General features: G+C 47.5%; 2 protein-coding genes and 1 pseudogene across 2 annotated transcripts; all 3 read left to right on the plus strand.

Annotated features, from left to right (window-relative positions):
• Positions 1-7344: 7344 nt before the first annotated feature.
• Positions 7345-10357, plus strand: LOC120683646 (annotated as a pseudogene).
• Positions 10358-10634: 277 nt separating this feature from the next.
• On the plus strand, positions 10635-11808 carry LOC120683240. The gene has a single exon (XM_039965294.1). The coding sequence runs from the start codon at positions 10657-10659 to the stop codon at positions 11185-11187; it is 531 nt and encodes a 176-aa protein (XP_039821228.1). The 5' UTR covers positions 10635-10656; the 3' UTR covers positions 11188-11808.
• A 5141-nt stretch (positions 11809-16949) lies between these two features.
• LOC120682332 lies at positions 16950-18819 on the plus strand. Its single transcript, XM_039964176.1, has 2 exons — positions 16950-17508; positions 18458-18819. The coding sequence occupies exons 1-2, from the start codon at positions 17031-17033 to the stop codon at positions 18571-18573; spliced, it is 594 nt and encodes a 197-aa protein (XP_039820110.1). The 5' UTR covers positions 16950-17030; the 3' UTR covers positions 18574-18819.
• The last annotated feature ends 33 nt before the right edge of the window (positions 18820-18852 follow it).

Consider the following 18852-nt stretch of genomic DNA (forward strand, 5'->3'; position numbering starts at 1 on the left):
CCTGGACACCCTGAATGGGGAACTCCAGGAGCACACAATGGAATCCAGGAGAGAGATCTCCTTCGCCTGCAACGCCATAATTATGAGCAGTACGTTATCTTGTACTACATCATTGGGCCCACATGTCGGGGTCCCAACAGCCATGTACGCGTCCCCTTGAGATATAAAAGGGAGACGCTCGCTGTACACAACAGGCACTCGAGAGACACACAGACAAGCTCTCGCGGACTCTCTCGAGGCAAGGCAATACAACACACAGTGGACGTAGGGTATTACGCTCCGGCGGCCCGAACCACTCTAATCCTGCTGTGTTCAACGTGTTCTTGAGCGAGGTCGAACTAGGACTAGCTAACCCCCGAGTACACACCCTCTGGGCTTAGGCGGGTGCTTTCCGCCACCCGGCTGTGGGTTAGCACACCACGACAGATAGTTTCAATGTGAGCCTGAATAAATACATCACTAGAGTGTCAAAATAATCAATTCATAATAAAAAAATCTATTATAATTCTTTCATTAGTTCATTATAAAAAAATTAACTATCCACATTATGGTTATATCTACTACAATCACATGTTTTGTCTACACTCATTCTAAAAATTTCTACTATCCACATGGTCATCTGAATCTAAAAATAAAAAATATGCTACGGTCATTTGTAATATATAGAAAATGATTGAAAAATATGTCTATAAATTTTTCATATTCAACCTAGCCAATAAACCTACTCCCACATTCAAGTCATCGGTTCTATATATCTCAAATCATTGCATGAATCAAAGAAATCATACTCATCCTCACTATTTCTAAAAGTCACAAATTTATCTAACTATAGAGCATAAAACGAAGAATAAAGAATATCAATAAAGAGAGGATGAAGTTGCAAACCTTTGGCATACTTGGATAACTAGAACACTCACTAAAACTTGAACAAATGGCGGCAACTCTCTAAGGGAAGAACAACCCCGAGCTCGAGCTTCTCTGGTGAAATGGCACTGGCTCGGGCTCGGGGAAGAAGAAGGGTGCCAATTTATAGTGGGAGCATTTGTACCGTCTGGGGGCTCCAGCCGGTACTAACGCGCCACATTTAGTACCGGCTGGAGCCACCAGCCGGTACTAAATTTCCTCGCGGCAGTTTAGTACCGGCTGGTGGTTCCAGCCGGTACTAAACTGTCACTAGCTATTGGTGGCGGATGTCAGAGCCTGTCGGTGGCGGACATTAGTACCGGCCGGAGCCACCAGCCGGTACTAATAGGCTCCCAGGGCCACTGTTCCTTTGGCCCAGTACTAAATTTGCACGTTAGTACCGGCCAAAGCTATGACCGGTACTAATGGCCGCGGACAAATGTGCGTTTTTCCAGTAGTGACTCCCACCAACTTGGCTGGCCACGGGATTGTCCTCCGTCATCGCCATCCGAGACCTGCGGCAACCCGGCCGCTAGGTCGCCATTCACCCACAATCTGCCGCCATCACTGGTGATCAGGGGCGGAGCCTCATGAAGGCGAAACTGGGCTCTGGTCCCTCTTGTATGCAAACTTTGCATTAGTTAAACAGTGATTTTAACACTGTTCATTACTGTAGTAGGTTAATTAACAAAGGGTGGGCCCCCTCATTCTTGGATCATGCTCCGCCACTGCTGGTGATCATCAGCACTAACGTGTTCCGCACTAAGCCAAATCCTGACTACAGGGCAGCCCCGCTGGTGACAAGTCGAATCCGTAACCTAACCGGTGGCGGCAGCAGAGCCGCGCCAGCATCAGCATGCAAGAGGAGGATGAAGCGCTAGCTGGGCGCCCACCTGGCTGTGACAAATAAAGCAGGCGGTGTGGCACGTGATCGATCTCCTCCAGCAGCCCACGCAAGGCAGCATATTCCACCTGGTTCACGCCGCCATGGAATCCCGAGGTCCGACCCACGCTCTCCGTGCATGTTTTTCTTTTCTCCCCGATGACTGCAGCTCCGTCGTCGACGACTACAGAGCACCATGCCGTCCACGTCCCGTTTACCGGCGCCGAGATAAAGCTCCATGGCTCGATCAGCAGCTAGCCAGCCAGTCAGCACGCACCGACTAGTTGTCGTACTATACTGTGCACGGGCACGCAGTTTGATTAAGCTAGCGGCTGCGGACCCTGTAGCGCTGTGCTACATCCCGAGCTGGCGTCGATCTCGCTCCACACACAACACCATGTCAGGTCGGCCGTCGGCAGCAGCTCGATCCTGAAGAGCGCTGAAGCGATGGGAGGGGTGCAAAAACAGGAACGCATCAGCCACTACTAGAAAAAGTGCCATAGGCACCGGTTGAGATTACCCTTTGGTATCGGTTTCTTGAATCGGTACCCCGAAAGTGGTACCAATGACTCGAGCCTTTGGTACCGGGTAAAATAACCGGTACCTAAGGCCTCCAAAATGAGACAAAATATTCTTTCGCTGGGATTTGAACCCACGACCTCTAGCCTCGCACGCTGCCCCTTTACCATCTCAGCTACACAGTTGTTCTGATTGAGAAGGAGATATATTCCTTTTAAAGTAACCCATGTATGAGCCTAAGGTACCGGTTGGTGTTACCAACCGGTACCGAAGGCTCATCTATAGGTACCGGTTGGTGGTACCACCCGGTACTAATATAAAAAATTACCACCCGGTACCTATGGAGAGCCTTAGGTACTGGTTGATAATACCAACCGGTGCCTAAGGCCCATTCAAAGATTCCATCCACCCCAAAAGTACCGGTATGAAGATGAACTGGTACCTATGCTACTATAGGTACCGGTTCATCTTGATACTGGTACTTTTGGGGTGGACCTAAGACTTGTTTGGTGGACCTAAGGCTTGTTTTCTAGTAGCGAGCGTAGCTAGCCACCCCGGCCCCGTGCTCTGCACGCACCTCATCCTGAAAATCGTAGCCTACCCAGCACCACCATCCACGCACGTACGTGCACGCCCCCTGTCTGCTGCCCTGCCTGCCTCGATGCGCACTACATTCCAAACACATCCGCGCGCCAATCCTCAAGAATAAGAATGGTGCACAATACAGATTCTTTCTATATTTTTTCTTTCAAAAACAATAACAATAATTCTTTCTTTCTACGTTTTCCAAAAAAAAACTAGGAGTATAGAGTACTTTACTTGCACCGAGACGTTACTGTCGGGACACGACGAGCAAAGCTCGAACAAATTGCCGAGTTTGGATTTGTTTAAACAGGCGCCCTAATTAAACGTCTAAATCCCCTATATAAACCCCATTCCGTCCCCGTCGCCTCCGTGCCAACCCCTCCAGTTCGAACAGTACTTAGTAGCTAGCCATCACCGCCTACACACGCGCAGACGAGCCACCCCCGTGTGGTCGGACGCAGTTGATCGGACCAAGAGATGGCTTCGACGACTACCTCCTCACGCCGCGTGGTCGCGTCCGCACCTCTTCGTCGTCCTGCTGCTCCTCGTCGCCTCGGGTAATTAAGTGAAATCATCAGCGTAGCCAAGCCAAGCATAAGCATGCACGGACTTACCTGTTTATTTCCCGGTGATGGCACGGCACGTGACGTTTTCTCGCGCAGAGACGGGCCGGCGCGGGTGGCGGAGGCGCGGCACTGCCTGTCGCAGAGCCACAGGTTCGTGGGCGCCTGCATGAGCTACCGGAACTGCGAGGGCGTGTGCAGGACGGAGGGCTTCCCGTGGGGCGTGTGCAGGTGGCACGGCATCGAGCGCAAGTGCTACTGCAAGTGGCTCTGCTAGAGTAGGCGGCCCGGCCCGCGCAGCTTGCTTGTCTTGCATGCATGCATAGCTATAGCTTCGACGGGCCAGCCCAGGCCCGTTTGCTTGTTGACCGGCTGGCCCGGTCCATTTCTTGTTTACTTCATTGCACTGCATGCGCCATCCGGCCCGGCGGCAAGGACCAGCTAGCTTGAATCGGTCGCTCCGCCCCGTTGTTTGCCGTTATTCTGTCGCGTCCGCGTGTGCATCGTGTACCATTCCATGTCGCGTGCTTTATTACCGTGTAAAAGATGTTCTAGCTACCTGGAATCGAATAATAAACTACGTTGTCGCTGAATTATTACATCGGTGTCCCGTTTGCCGGCGCCGAGACGCTCCATCGCCCGACCAGCCAGTTGCTGCTCGACCCGAAGCTGAGGTTGCATCGCTCCACTTGGCAGATCACGGGTACCGCTCAACACTGTGTCAGGCTGATTTGTTATGAGAGAACAGTACTGCTGACTGGCTGGTAGCTGGTGGCTGGTGCTGATTTAGTATGAGAGAACAATACTGCTGGCTGGTTGGCTAACAAGCCAAGCGAACACAACGAATGGTTTGTGCCAGAAGCCCAGAGCTGAGGTCAGCCAGGAGCCATGGATGCTCCGTTGACCCTTCTTCGATCGGAGGTAAAAGAAGCTGCGTGCCCGCATCCATGGCGGCTAATATTTGGCACAGTGGAGCGCGTCTCACGCCGTTTGCTGGTGCTCCGTTCTGCGCAGCCAGGCCACAGCGAACACATGTCCGCGAGCGAAGCAAACATCTCTGGAAGGCCAGCAGCACGCGCGCGTTCTCTCCACGAACACAACATGGCGACGTCGTGTCCGCAGAATTCCAACCGTTTCCGGGCACGCGTGCAAGAGTTCTCGTCTCGCCATCCGTTACCGAGCACGCAGCTTCCTCGCAGGAATAGGCAGATGCTTTTGCCTGGGCCCTGGGGATCGGGGCTGGCAGATGGCAGCCATGCTCATGCACATTCCTGAGCATTGGTCCCTCGCAGACAAAGCAGCGAACACCTGAAGCGCAGCCACCGTCAACATGCCAACTGGCTCACGAGGTAGCAGACAAGCGGAAACGATAGCATCGGGGTCGGTCGTGTGTACCTTGCAGAGTAGCCCGTGCGGACGCGCTGGCTAAGGAGCCGAGAGCGTGGCGAAGACGAAGGCGAACGTGGCCCCAGCGTATGCAACGCAGCTCGTCGAAGCTGAACGGAGACGACGCCTCTGTATCCCGGCCCGTGGCTGGATGCGCGCACGAACTAATCCTCCACGTCGAGGCCGACCCTCCAGAAGAGCCGGGTCAGCCGTCAGCGGTGTCGACGATGCCAGGCCGTTTCGCGCCCGGCGAGCAGGAAGCTCGTGGTGAGTACGCCCCCCGGCAACCCCGGAGGCTCTCGTCACTTGCGGTCGGTGCGAAGCGCGACAGTACATCAGGACATGGGAAGTCGTCCCAGACTGGCAGGCCGGCGCGGCGGCGAGCCACGGCGTGCAGCGAAAGTGGCGTCGCGGGCTCGCGGTCATGACCAGGGTGGACGGTAACCGAAACGGCGACCGGGGGTGGACGGTAGTTGAGATACCGTCCACCTCTGGGTCCCTGCCAGCCGTTGGATCGTGCACGTTCGCTCCAGATCGGGCGAGATACGCGTACGCAGGGATTTGGGTCGTCGTCCTCAGTCGTCTGGCAGCGCAACGGAGCTGGATGGCGCAGGCCGGACGGCGCGGCGGCGTTGCTCGGTGGCGAGTGTCCACCGGTCGACGGCGTGTGCCCACCGGTCGACGGCGCGAGAGACCTCTCCCGATTACCTCTGGGCAAAGCGTCCGTGGACCCGGGCAGGGGATGACCGGCCGGCCGGCTTGGGCACTCGGCAGACCCCAGATGCGCGCGGTCGCCGGCTCGAACCACATCGCCGCCTCGCCGCCGCCCAGCTGCCTCCTGCTCCAATTTTGCAATGCAGGGCCCTAATCGCCGATGGATACAGAGCGTGACAGGCTTGAGTGTTTCACTGCTTTGCTTGTCCGTTCTAGTTCAGAGTTCAAATTGGCTATGCATTCCAGCCAATACACTCCATTTTCTTTAGAAATTTATTGGTGAATTCAGAGTTTAGGGATTTTATTATCCCTATAGAGCACATTGGAGAGTAGCTTCTGCCGAAAAGGAGAGACAGGATATGAATACGTAACTCGTGCTTGAACTTCTTGTAGAAGCCTTGCATACAGAAGAGGATGTCGTCGGTGGGGGACGCGGTGCCGCTGGCACGGAAGTCCGACGATCGACCGCGGACATGGCATCCATCTTGGATCTTTCTTTTGTGCTCACCGTTCCACCACCTGCCGGTGGTCAGCACTCCGGCTGCCTGCACTGCAAGAACTAATCCTCCACGTCGAGGACGGTGGAGACCCGCCAGAAGAACCGGTCAGCGTCGACGACGTCGTGTCGAGCCGTCGAGTACGAAGCTCGCGGTCGCGGCGAAGAGCGAACAGGACATAGGAATCCGTCCCAGATTGGCTAACCAGCGCAGCGGCGCTCCGACGAGCCACGGCATGCAGCGGAGCGCGGCGTCGCGGCCACGACCAGGGGTGGAAGGTAAACGAAATGGCATCCGGGGGTGGACGGTATTTGAAATACCGTCCACCCTTGGGTCCGAGTCAGCCGTTGGATTGAGCGCGTGCGGTCCAGATAGGGGGCAAGGTTCGCACGCCCATGGAATCGGTCGTCGTCCTCGGTCATTCGGCAGGCGCGGGAGCTGGGAGGTGCCACGCGGGTAGGGCCGAACGGCGCGGCGGCGGTGCTCAGGCTCGATGGCAAATGTTCGCCAATCGACGACGACCTCGATGGCGGCGCAGCGGTGGTACTCGGGCTTGAGCCTGTCGTCTGACGGAACAGGTTGAGGTCATGCCGCCCCAGCCGATGGCGAAGAGACGGCGTCGGTCTTCCCAAGCAACAATCTCGACGCAACGCCGCTGCACCGAGACGGCGCGAGCGGCGGCGTCTTGAGGTCGGCTGCCCCACGCCTCCGAGGTCTGGGCGGCGTTTTCTGGCTGCCCGCTGAAGCTCCGCCATGCCCATGCGGCTCTTCCTTCTCGCACGCTTGTGTCCGGACGATTGGTGGAGGCAGCAGCGCGGTGGACGTGCATCCGGGGGCGGCCGGACCTCCGCCGCGACGGCGCGAGCGGCCGCGTCCACATCTAGACGGACCACGGGACGGCGTCCGAATTCCTGGTGAAGCAGCGTGTACGGACTCACGGTCCGGTCCATTTTATGAAGCTTGTAGCCACACTCTCCAACGTGCACGCCGCAGACTTGGTCACCACGCCGCGCTCCAAATGCCGACCGGGGGTGGACGGTATTTGAGATACCGTCCACCCCTGGGTCTCCGACAGCCGTCGGATGGGCCACTTGCGGTCCAGATCGTGCGAGACTCGCACGGGCCGGGACTCGGTCATCATCCTCAGATGTCGTCTCGCAGCGCGCGGGGAGCCAACAATGGCGGCTCCGTTCCTCGATCGGAGAAGGTGAGAAGCTGCGTGCGGAGCGCTTCTCGCGCCGTTTGCTGGTGCTCCGTTCCGCGCGGCCAGGCCACCGCGAACACATGTCCGCTCGCGAAGCAAACATCTCGGTCTCGGAAGACCAGCAGCATGCGCGCGTCCTCTCCACGAAGCCACGAACACAACATGGCGGCGTCGTGTCGTGCCCGCAGAATTCCGAGCGTTCCCGAGCGCGCGCGCAAGAGTCTCGCCATCCATCGCCGAGCACGCATCTTCGTCGCTGGACTAGGCGGTCCGGGCTCTGCGTCAGTGGCGCGCGATGGACGCCTTCTTCAGCGGCCTCGACTCCCGGCTGCGGGTGTCGGTGAAGGCGGTGGACTCCATCATGGTGGGGCTAGTGAACGCCGCCATGGATGACGCCTACAGGAAGAGCCTCTGGAAGGACGGCGACCTGGACCGCCTCTTCCACAAGCTCCGCTTCGCCGAGGTCGCCATCATGCAGCTCGAGTGGTGCCTCCGCTTCGTGCGCGGCGAGATGGAGGACGACGACGGCCAGGAGCAGCTGCTCGACGACCTCCTCGAGACGCGGGACCAGATCCAGGCGCGCCTCGACGAGGCCGAGCTCGCCGTCGCCGAGGCGGACCGAGACTACATGCGCCGGAAGCGCGCGGAACTCGCCCCGGCGCGCGGCCGCGAGACGCCGCCTGCGGCCGGGCGCCAGGGCGCTGAGGAGGAGTGCGGCCGTGCGTTCGGCGAGCTTAGGGTGTCGGTGATCCGGAAGATGTCGAGGATGAGGGCCATGCTGGAGGACGCGAGCTCCACGCTGGCGGCGCTCATGGAGAAGGTGAGCGGCGAGGCGTCGCCCATGGCGAGGCTGCAGGAGGCCGGCCATGAGGGCGAAGGGGTCAAGGGGCTCTCGGGATTCTACGGCATGGCGCAGCTGCTCATGGAGTTTCAGGAAATGGTCCTGGACGCCGGCGTCGTCAGAGACAGCGTCGCGTCTTCGTTCGACGCCATGGAGAGGTCGGTCTCCGCGCTGGGGGCGGCCATGGATGAGCAGCAGTGGCTTATGGATGCAGAGAGGGAGATGTACAGCGCCGTTGTGGAGGGTTTTGTCAGGGAGATCAACGTGGGATCCGATCGCACGTCTTCTCCAGGTGATGGATCTCGTCCACCTACGTTGCATCATGACAGTGACGCTACTGAGAATAGCCTGGAAGAATTCCAATCTTCAGAGGATGAAACTAGGCAGCTGCAGTCAGGAGGGCATATGGTAGCAGAAAGTCAGATAGCAGACAGTGCTATCAATTAGGAGAGCATTGTATCCACCGTGAGGAAGCTGAAAGGCTAACAGGAGTAAAGATTGATTCAGATGTCAGATCTGATCTACAATGTGTGTTATATACAGCAGTATTCAGAGACTTGGTGAGGAAATTGGCTGTTCAGGCATATGATTTACAGAAACTAAAAGAAGAGAAGGATGAAATGGACATCGCAAGTAAACTGCAGTGCGAGATATATGGCTCTATATTCAAAGACTCGCTGAAGAAACTGGATGTTCTTGCTGATGTGCAGAAGGTAACTGAAGTAAGAGACGAGGTGGACATGAGAAGTGAACTGCAGAATGAAATATATAGCATACTAGTCACAGACTTGCTGAAGGAACTGGCTGTTGATTCTGCTGATCATTTTATCAAGACCTTAATCAAAGATGAAGTGCATGCGGTTTTTCTTGCCAAGACTTTAAATGCTTGGAAGAGCGCAACTGAAACGGTTCATAGTGAGAGACACATCAAAGAAGAGATGATGCAAAACAATGTAACCACTGAAGATGAAGGCCCAGATTCCAATCAACATGGAGTACCTGTGAAGCAAGAGATTTTAAGTTTCGGTGCAAACCACGACAGGCGAAATTCAAAAGGGGGTGATCAGCAGGCTGAAATGTCAACAGTCAGAGATGATGTCTCTTATTCAGTTAAGAACAATGTTAAGGACGGATTGGAATACCAAAGGAAGGCACAAAGAGGGGAGATAGATATAGGTTTCAGCATGACCCCTGAAAGCACAATCAAGGAAATGCTCATTCGATCAACAAAATTTCAGGCAATGTCCATGGATTTTGAAGCTGTTACCTGTGGAAAATTAGAAACAGCTGTTCTAAGGTTTGTGAGTCTCCATTCCCTTATTTTCATGGCATTGGGCAATCGGAGAATGATATCTGATCCTTGTCCAGATTGAGAGACTTGGATAAATAATTGGCGAATCTGGTTGAACAAGTGAGTTCTCTTAAAAAAAGTGAACTCATTTACCGGACGGCTTTCACCAGGAGATGTTGCGACCTCCAAACAGCAGAAGCAGAGGTTAGAAATTATAAGAAAACATCTTGCTGCCGATTGCTCCATGGCCAAAGATACTTAAATTTGCCTGCCACGAACCTTAGGTGGATCTTCTTGGCGATGAGGTGGATCTACTTCTGGGACTTCTCAGCAAGACATACAAAGTTCTGGATCACTACTCGCCAGTTCTTCAACACTATCATTGGGTAATTTTCTAGTTTCACCAAGTTGAATACCATGTCCATGTAAATTTAACAGGTGCAGTGTTATGTCATCGTGAAACAAATTTTTGTTGAAGCTAATGTAGTTACTGAATCTGCCATTTTTCTTACGTTCCCTGCCTGGCAGCTTGATAGCTAAGTTTTAGGGGGTGTTTGGATACAAATACTAATACTCTAAATGCTAAACTTTAGCACTAGCCCATCTAAACAAGAGTGCCAATAGGCTGAGCTAAACATTTGCCAAGACTTAAATATTTTAGAAGAGATACTTAAATATTTTAGAAGAGATACGAGTGCTAATAGGTGCTAAAGTTTAGCACTTAATTTAACACATCCAGATAGGCCATAAATACATTTCCATTGATGTATAAATATTTTTTCTCGTTTCATTCATTTTTGTTCGCCAGAAGTGAGGCTGAATTGTCCATTGGTTTGGTGTTTCAGATCAGGGAGACGCTGAGCATGCTTGGGAAGGAGCTTGCCCTAAGGCATCAGATTCGTTAATATAAATAAATAAATAAATAAATAGCATTCGGTGCATGTTGCCACTTATTTTCCACGTCTAAAACTGAACAGAGTCAATATTTTTCCCTTTATAAATATGAAAGAAAAATGTTTAGAAGTAGTACAGTACAAGAGGTATCATTTCGCAAAAAAAAAATTAAAGAAAGGGAAGAGAGGGTATAAAAAACTAAATTATGCCATTTTCAATGTAGCATTTGCAAACTTCCAGCTTGGATACACGTACTGATACTTCTGGAACCTTCCAGCCGTTACAGCTGCCGGCATCGCAGAAAACGGCACGGATTCTTACCGCCCCTCATCTCCGCCGCCGTCGTAGCTTCTCAGTTCCGTCTCCAAGAGTCGCCATGGAGCTTGATCTCCCGCCACAACAGGTCCCGCAGCTCACAGACCACGCCGCCGCCATCCACCGCGCAGCGGCTGCCGCTACCGCGCTCTCCACGCCCTCTCCGTCCTCCCACGCCGCCGCCGCCGCCGCGGTGGCCGCCCTCCGCGATGCCCACGCCGCCATCGGCTCCTTCTTCTCCAGACTCGACGCGGCCGCCGCGTTGTCCAGCGACGATCAGCCCATGGCAGAGGGCGGCCAGGAGCCGGAGGAAGATGGGGAGGGGGAGCACATGGTCGGGGAAGTGGAGGAGGGGCTCCGGGACTGCGTCCTGCAGGGGAGCAAGAGGCGGAAGCGGCCCGTGCCGCCGTCGTGGCCCCTAGGACGCCGCAAGAGCGGCGGTTGCGAGGCCGCAGAGGCGGCCGCCGCGGCGGTGCTGGACGTCGAGGGGCGGCGGCGCGCGGCCATGAATCTACTGCTACAGTTCCATGCTTGGTGCGTAGGAGGTGAGTTACTTTCGTGTTTCGTCGCAGTACTTTATTGTCTGAATTAAAGATTTGATGGTAAAATTGTGAGTGAGAATTGCCATTCTGGGTATTTTTATCCAGAAATCATCAATGTCAAGTTGGTTTCAAATACGATGATGAGATTGAAATGCACTATAACAAGAAATCAACCAAATGTATTCAGAATTTCAGATTTGGCCAACGGCTAATTCTAGATACAGCTCTAGGTAGGTTGTGGAAAGAAAATGATGGTTGATTAAAAAGCGTGTTTTGTGATGCTACTAAAAATATAGAAGCACTAATGGAAACTGAACTGTGAAATCTAAGAACTGATACTCTGCTAGGTTGCTTGCATTTCTGCCTTCTTGAGGAGGATAATTAGTATGTCAACAAACTTTAGATAACTTTGTCCAAAGTTTTCGTACAGCAAAGAACTAAAATCAGAAGTTCATGTGCAGTTGTTTTGAAAGTGGCTGGGGTTTGTCTGGAATAACGAGACACAGAGTTAGTGGCCTCAGTAGGTATTTTATTTGGTGCTCCTTGGCAGGCCAGTAATCTAGAGTGTTGACAGGGAAATTCTTGAAGATCATAGTAAACATTGGGAGTACAAGCACACAAGTATTGGGCTGTGTTTTAACTAATACTCATTCGACTTGATACTAAGCATTCTTGATTTATGTTTTAAAGCCTTTGTATTTACTATTTTAATGATTTAAGTTTTATTTCCTCACTGTTTAAGATTAAAGGCTTTAATTAATTACTATTGCACTTATAATCATCAGCCTTATCTTTATTTAATGCCCATAAGTATTTATTTCATATTTGAGATGTCTATTGTTTATAATTTTGCAAATAAGTTTATTGCTTGATTTTATCTATGATAAATATTTCTCAAAGTATGAATAGTGATATTTTCCATAGTTTTGATGTTATAAGATTAATTTAAAGAGTAACTATGGGAAATTATCACTGATAATGAGAATTATCATTAATAATGAGTTTATTTTGGGTTATTGATGAGTCTTGTTTTTCAGCACAATTAATTCATAATGTTAGATGTGCTTGTTAAATGAGAAAGAATCTAAAGATTAATGAGCCTTATCTTTTGTAAGTGCAATAAAGTTTAAATTTTCAGTGCAATTAAGTTTAATAAGGTTTTATGCACTAATTATATAATGCAAGTTTAAGATTTTATAAGGCTTATATCTACAGTGAAATTTAATCTCTTTATGATTTATGTGTTATTTCACTGTTTAAATTTGAGTTTAAAATTCCAAAATAAGTGTATTTGCCTTAATGTTTCCATTATGCTTTATTGATGAACATTGCATTAGTTTGCATTGTTTAAGCTGAAAAATTATATATTTTCCACCATGTACAATTAAGATGCTCTCTAATCAAATGGAACTATAGAGAAGTTTGAATAGAGTACACTTGTAATTAATTCTGACCATCGTTGTTTTAATTATGAGCTAATGATAAGTTTCGTTTGTTTTCCCCATCGGTGATGCAAATTGAAACTTATGGCATGATTTTAATCAGACCATCGTAGGGTTAATCTTGTGCTTTTATGTGCATCTTATTGTATAAGATTATTGAGACTTCAATTTTATGATTTTTCAGTGGATTATAAGGACTTACTAAGTACCATTGAGCCCTTTTAATGGCACCAACTTTCCTAAGTGGAATAATGAGGTGTGTGCAGTTCTCAGAGTTCTGGACTTTGATTACGCACTTTATGAGTATAAATCTGTCAATCCTTCTATAAGTACTGAGAATCATAATGAGCAATTAAGTTGGAGAAATGGTAAAAATCCAACGAATTTGCAAAATTAGTTATAAAACATTCGATCTCAGATGCCATAAGGGGAGCATTTCCTTACAGGAAGGATGATAGGGAACTAAATGTTAAGGAGTTTATGAACTCCATTAAGGAATGTTATAAAATTAATTATTCCAACTTCCTCATAAATAAGTTGTCTACCTCACGCTATGATGGGCGCAATGGACTAAGTATACACATTAAGAGCATGTACAATATGGCTGCGGAGTTGAAAGCACTTGGCAGGTTCATCTCTGATGATCTGCTGGTGCCATATCTTATGGCTTCTCTACTAGAGAATTATAATAAGCATGCTCAAAATGTGGATACTCCAGTAAGATATAAGTTATGTGAGTCACTTCATCAAGTGCAATGGAAGGATAATAAAGTTGTCTCATAAGCTCTTTTAAGTTAAAGTTTCCCCTAAATTTTGGTGGATTGATTGAGATGCATTCCCAGTAGGTCATTAAGTCTGACCCATAAGATCAGGGGAGTTCAAGGGGAGCAAAGTTTAATGATGATGATGATGATGAAGATGTTAAATGCTTCGCATTGGTTTTATATATTTAGCAATATTTGTTTTCAGTAATAAGTGATTCTGAACAATTGTTAAGTTTTGAGATAATAAGTATATCATCATTGTTGATTTTGCTATCTTGTCAAGGAATTATTTTATTTATTTCTTGCATATTGTGTAATGCTTCAATAAGTTGTTTATGAGACCTTGTCGAAATTGTGATATTATTAGTTAAATCACATTTCGAAGGGGAGAATTGGAATGTCTCATCAAGTATAAGAGATACTCCAGTTGTAATGTCTCGTAAGAATGAGAGATACTCCAGTCATTAGATGTAAGACTATAAAGAGTTATCACCATATTTTATTTGCCCATAAAGATTGATATTCAAAAGGCTGAATTAGAAAATTGGCTCATATAAAGGGTGAATATGATGGAGAACGCTAAAAAAAACCATTGTGACAGGAGAATTACTCCATAAAGCCAATTGTCTCAAATAAAGTTAAGTGTGACTTTATTCATTATTCTGGCCATCGCTGATTAATGGATACATGTTCACAAAGTTTTGTTGCTCTAGTTCATTTTAGCCATCGCTCTTTGACTAGTTCAATGAAGCTCGAGACTTTTGAAGTATGGCTTATATTTATCATTTCTGGCCATCGCTGTTTGGTAAATATTTGACCATAAACTTTACTGCTCTTGTTCATTTCTAGCCATCGCTGGTGTGAGCTTGATTAGTAAAGGAAATTGATCAATGGTATACTAAAGATAAAGAACTTATGTCATGATGAGCTAACATTTATGGATATCCTAATAAGTCTGAGGGTATCATTTCTACCACTATAATTGTCTCAACTATTGTGTTTCTAAAGGAATGCAAAGATTAGTTGTTTCAACTGTTGTGTTCTTAAAAGAATGCAGAGATTAGTGGGAGTCAGTGGGAGCTCACAAAGGAGGAAGAGATGATTTGGAGAGATGTGGGCTTAGTTACCCCGCATCGATGATTCAAGTAGCAGAATCTCATAATATTTAACTCATGACATTAGTTAAGTAAACCTCCATCTTAAGCTACCATATATTTTGTTGAGGATTCTCATAAGTTGATTAATCTCAACATGAATATGTGATATATAATAACGGTTGATGTTGGCATAAAAGAATGACCTCATTCGTTTTGAAGGTCACTATAAAAGAGGCCATAAATTGAGTCTATGAGCTTTAGTATAAATTTGTGATGGAATCAAATTAGTATCTTGCCATGATCATGATTCCGAAAGAAAATTAAAAATACTGAGCTTATAGCTTACCATGATTAAATGTTCATGGATAAAGGTATGTATTGAGATTAAGGTGGAAAAGTTACTATCCTAATACTTAAGTGGATGATGCTCTACTAAGTAAAGTGGTGATTAGAATATGCTACTAATATTGTGAGATTTCCTATCATCATTAAATTAAATTTAAAGTAATCTTGGTGAAAGCCTCTTATGTTTTTGGGCATCAATGTACACTAAGATTGGACCAAGAAAGTGTTAGGATCATCACTTGAGATGTAAGTTGTCTAAAGTGATACAATAAGAATAAATATTAAGATATGCTGTTCTATTAGCAAATTATGTCTAATACCCTAAGAATAAAGTTGAGATAAAGTTAAGAAAGACGTTCCTTATGCTTCAATCTTTTGAAGCTTATGCATGAGTCTCTAAGTGATTGACTTTGCATTTGTAAGCAGGAAATCCTTATGTGTTTAATATTATCCAAAAGAGGTCCATTGGATAATGTACAAGACACCATAGCATGCTTGTTTATTATAAATTATTTAGCTAAGAGTTCTGTAAGAGTGTATGGATGTAAAAGTGCACATTAGATCATGTCCTTCATTCTTGCAGAAAAGAGCAATAATATTGAGAGCTCTAAGCAAACTTGGCATAATGAAAAATTGAGATTGCATAAGGCATGTTTTAAGTTATCAAGCTTTAGAATTATATTCCGGTGTTAAGTTTATGGACAGCAAATTGATACTGATATGATTGCGGTATTCATTCGAGTAACAACATAATTATTGATGATGTCTAGACTACTGATGATTAAATATTATGTTGTGAAAGAAAGGTCCCAGAATCAACTTATTAAAGTTAAAGAAATAAGTTGAGTTTATGCTAGCAAATATTATTCAAGACTTGTCACTCATCCCATTTAATTTTTCGCGAAATTAAGTATGGGATTTGTGAACAGTCTTGGACCTGATTCTGGATACATGATCATTCCCAAATAAGTAATAAGCGTTCTATCGAGGTATTGCAGTGAACTGTGGGTAATGGAGTCCCGGTAGTGAATTAAATACTACTGACGACGCATTGGTCCGGTCTTACTATTGTACTGAGTGTGAACATAAGTTTAAAGCGAACCTAAGTTGTTAACCGTTCGATCAAGTGGGAGAATGTTGGAAATTTGTGATCTCAGGATAACAACCTAGATCTGCATGGCAAATAATTTCCACAAATTAGAGATAACATACCAAATAAGTCATGTACCGTGATTGGCAGGTACACCTAACGTTTCCATCTATAAGTCGGCCCCGGTCCCACAGTGCTGTATATAAATATGAGGTAGAGGGGAACCCTCTCTAACCCTAATCAGCTAATCTCGCGATTAGCAAAACACCAATCAATTAGGGCACTGGAGGGACTGGAAGCGCGACTTCCTCATCTACTTCGTGGTAGGCACCGACGGGAGTTGCTGGTTATCATCGACATCAAGATCTTCATCAACAAGAGATCCAAATCTCTCTAATTGGTGAAGATTAAACTCTACTTCATCTACATCAGCCCTACTACTACAACTACAGAGGCGTTCATGGATTCAAAGGTTCTGGTCAGTATTAATCTAATTAATTCCGCATTAAGTAATTAGTGATCATGATTAGACTAAGCTAAGATCCTGTTCATGGATAATTAAAACTAATAATAGGTGCTAAAGTTTAGCACTTAATTTAACACATCCAGATAGGCCATAAATACATTTCCATTGATGTATAAATATTTTTTCTCGTTTCATTCATTTTTGTTCGCCAGAAGTGAGGCTGAATTGTCCATTGGTTTGGTGTTTCAGATCAGGGAGACGCTGAGCATGCTTGGGAAGGAGCTTGCCCAAAGGCATCAGATTCGTTAATATAAATAAATAAATAAATAAATAAATAAATAAATAAATAGCATTCGGTGCATGTTGCTACTTATTTTCCACGTCTAAAACTGAACAGAGTCAATATTTTTCCCTTTATAAATACGAAAGAAAAATGTTTAGAAGTAGTACAGTACAAGAGGTATCATTTCGCAAAAAAAAATTAAAGAAAGGGAAGAGAGGGTATAAAAAACTAAATTATGCCATTTTCAAGGTAGCATTTGCAAACTTCCAGCTTGGATACACGTACTGATACTTCTGGAACCTTCCAGCCGTTACAGCTGCCGGCACCGCAGGAAACGGCGCGGATTCTTACCGCCCCTCGTCTCCGCCGCAATCGTAGCTTCTCAGTTCCGTCTCCAAGGGTCGCCATGGAGCTTGATCTCCCGCCACAACAGGTCCCGCAGCTCACAGACCTTGCCGCCGCCATCCACCGCGCAACGGCTGCCGCTACCGCGCTCTCCACGCCCTCTCCGTCCTCCCACGCCGCCGCCGCGGTGGCCGCCCTCCGCGACGCCCACGCCGCCATCGGCTCCTTCCTCTCCAGACTCGACGTGGCCGCCGCGTTGTCCTGCGACGATCAGCCCATGGCGGAGGGCGGCCAGGAGCCTGAGGAAGATGGGGAGGGGGAGCACATGGTCGGGGAAGTGGAGGAGGGGCTCCGGGACTGTGTCCTGCAGGGGAGCAAGAGGCGGAAGCGGCCCGTGCCGCCGTCGTGGCCCCTAGGACGCCGCAAGAGCGGTGGTTGCGAGGCCGCAGAGGTTGCCGCCGCTCCGGTGCTGGACGTCGAGGGGCGGCGGCGCGCGGCCATGAATCTACTGCTACAGTTCCATGCTTGGTGCGTAGGAGGTGAGTTACTTTCGTGTTTCGTCGCAGTACTTTATTGTCTGAATTAAAGATTTGATGGTAAAATTGTGAGTGAGAATTGCCATTCTGGGTATTTTTATCCAGAAATCATCAATGTCAAGTTGGTTTCAAATACGATGATGAGATTGAAATGCACTATAACAAGAAATCAACCAAATGTATTCAGAATTTCAGATTTGGCCAACGGCTAATTCTAGATACAGCTCTAGGTAGGTTGTGGAAAGAAAATGATGGTTGATTAAAAAGCGTGTTTTGTGATGCTACTAAAAATATAGAAGCACTAATGGAAACTGAACTGTGAAATCTAAGAACTGCTACTCTGCTAGGCTGCTTGCATTTCTGCCTTCTTGAGGAGGATAATTAGTATGTCAACAAACTTTAGACAACTTTGTCCAAAGTTTTCGTACAGCAAAGAACTAAAATCAGAAGTTCATGTGCAGTTGTTTTGAAAGTGGCTGGGGTTTGTCTGGAATAACGAGACACAGAGTTAGTGGCCTCAGTAGGTATTTTATTTGGTGCTCCTTGGCAGGCCAGTAATCTAGAGTGTTGACAGGGAAATTCTTGAAGATCATAGTAAACATTGGGAGTACAAGCACACAAGTATTGGGCTGTGTTTTAACTAATACTCATTCGACTTGATACTAAGCATTCTTGATTTTAAATTTCACTATCCATGTGTATCGACATTCCATACACTAGATATAATTCTTTTGAATGCTAAGCACTGAATAAACCTAATTTCCCCTTCGGGAGCTCATCTGTTGAAGTGTTACTAATTTTTTGGCCGAGGCTCTATGCTCATCTGCTGCTACTGGAATCTGGGAAGTGATCCTTGCGCTAGTAATATTTTCCTGTTGTTTTTTCATCTGGATATCATTTATTGCTTCGCCGAGGATCGCTTCTCCTGCTAATTCACTCTAGTGATTTTCAGGAATGGGTTTACAAGCGTCTGCCAATCATTGCTTGCTGCCAGGAACAAAGGTTTTCGACAATGTTTGTGGGTCATTCCGTTCTTCACAGAGATGCAGCCAATCAGACAGACAGTAGGCAACATTATCCCACAGTGCGGACGGTTGGGGATTGGGCTGAAGAAAGTGAGATGCCATTTCAGCTGAATCGTTTTCATAGTGAGACTCGATTTTTAGTAAGATTTGACCAATAAAGGGCCTGATCATCTTTCCTCATTGCTCTCAGTTCTGCTGTACCTGTACTGTTTATTCAGTAGTAGTACTTCTGAATGGAGTGACAGTTGCTGGCTCAACTTGATATGTCATTGCAATTGGTTTTGCACAATGATCCTGTTGTCCACTACAGAATTGATTGCTG

Source organism: Panicum virgatum, chromosome 7N, assembly GCF_016808335.1.
Source record: "Panicum virgatum strain AP13 chromosome 7N, P.virgatum_v5, whole genome shotgun sequence".
Taxonomy (NCBI): domain Eukaryota; kingdom Viridiplantae; phylum Streptophyta; class Magnoliopsida; order Poales; family Poaceae; genus Panicum; species Panicum virgatum.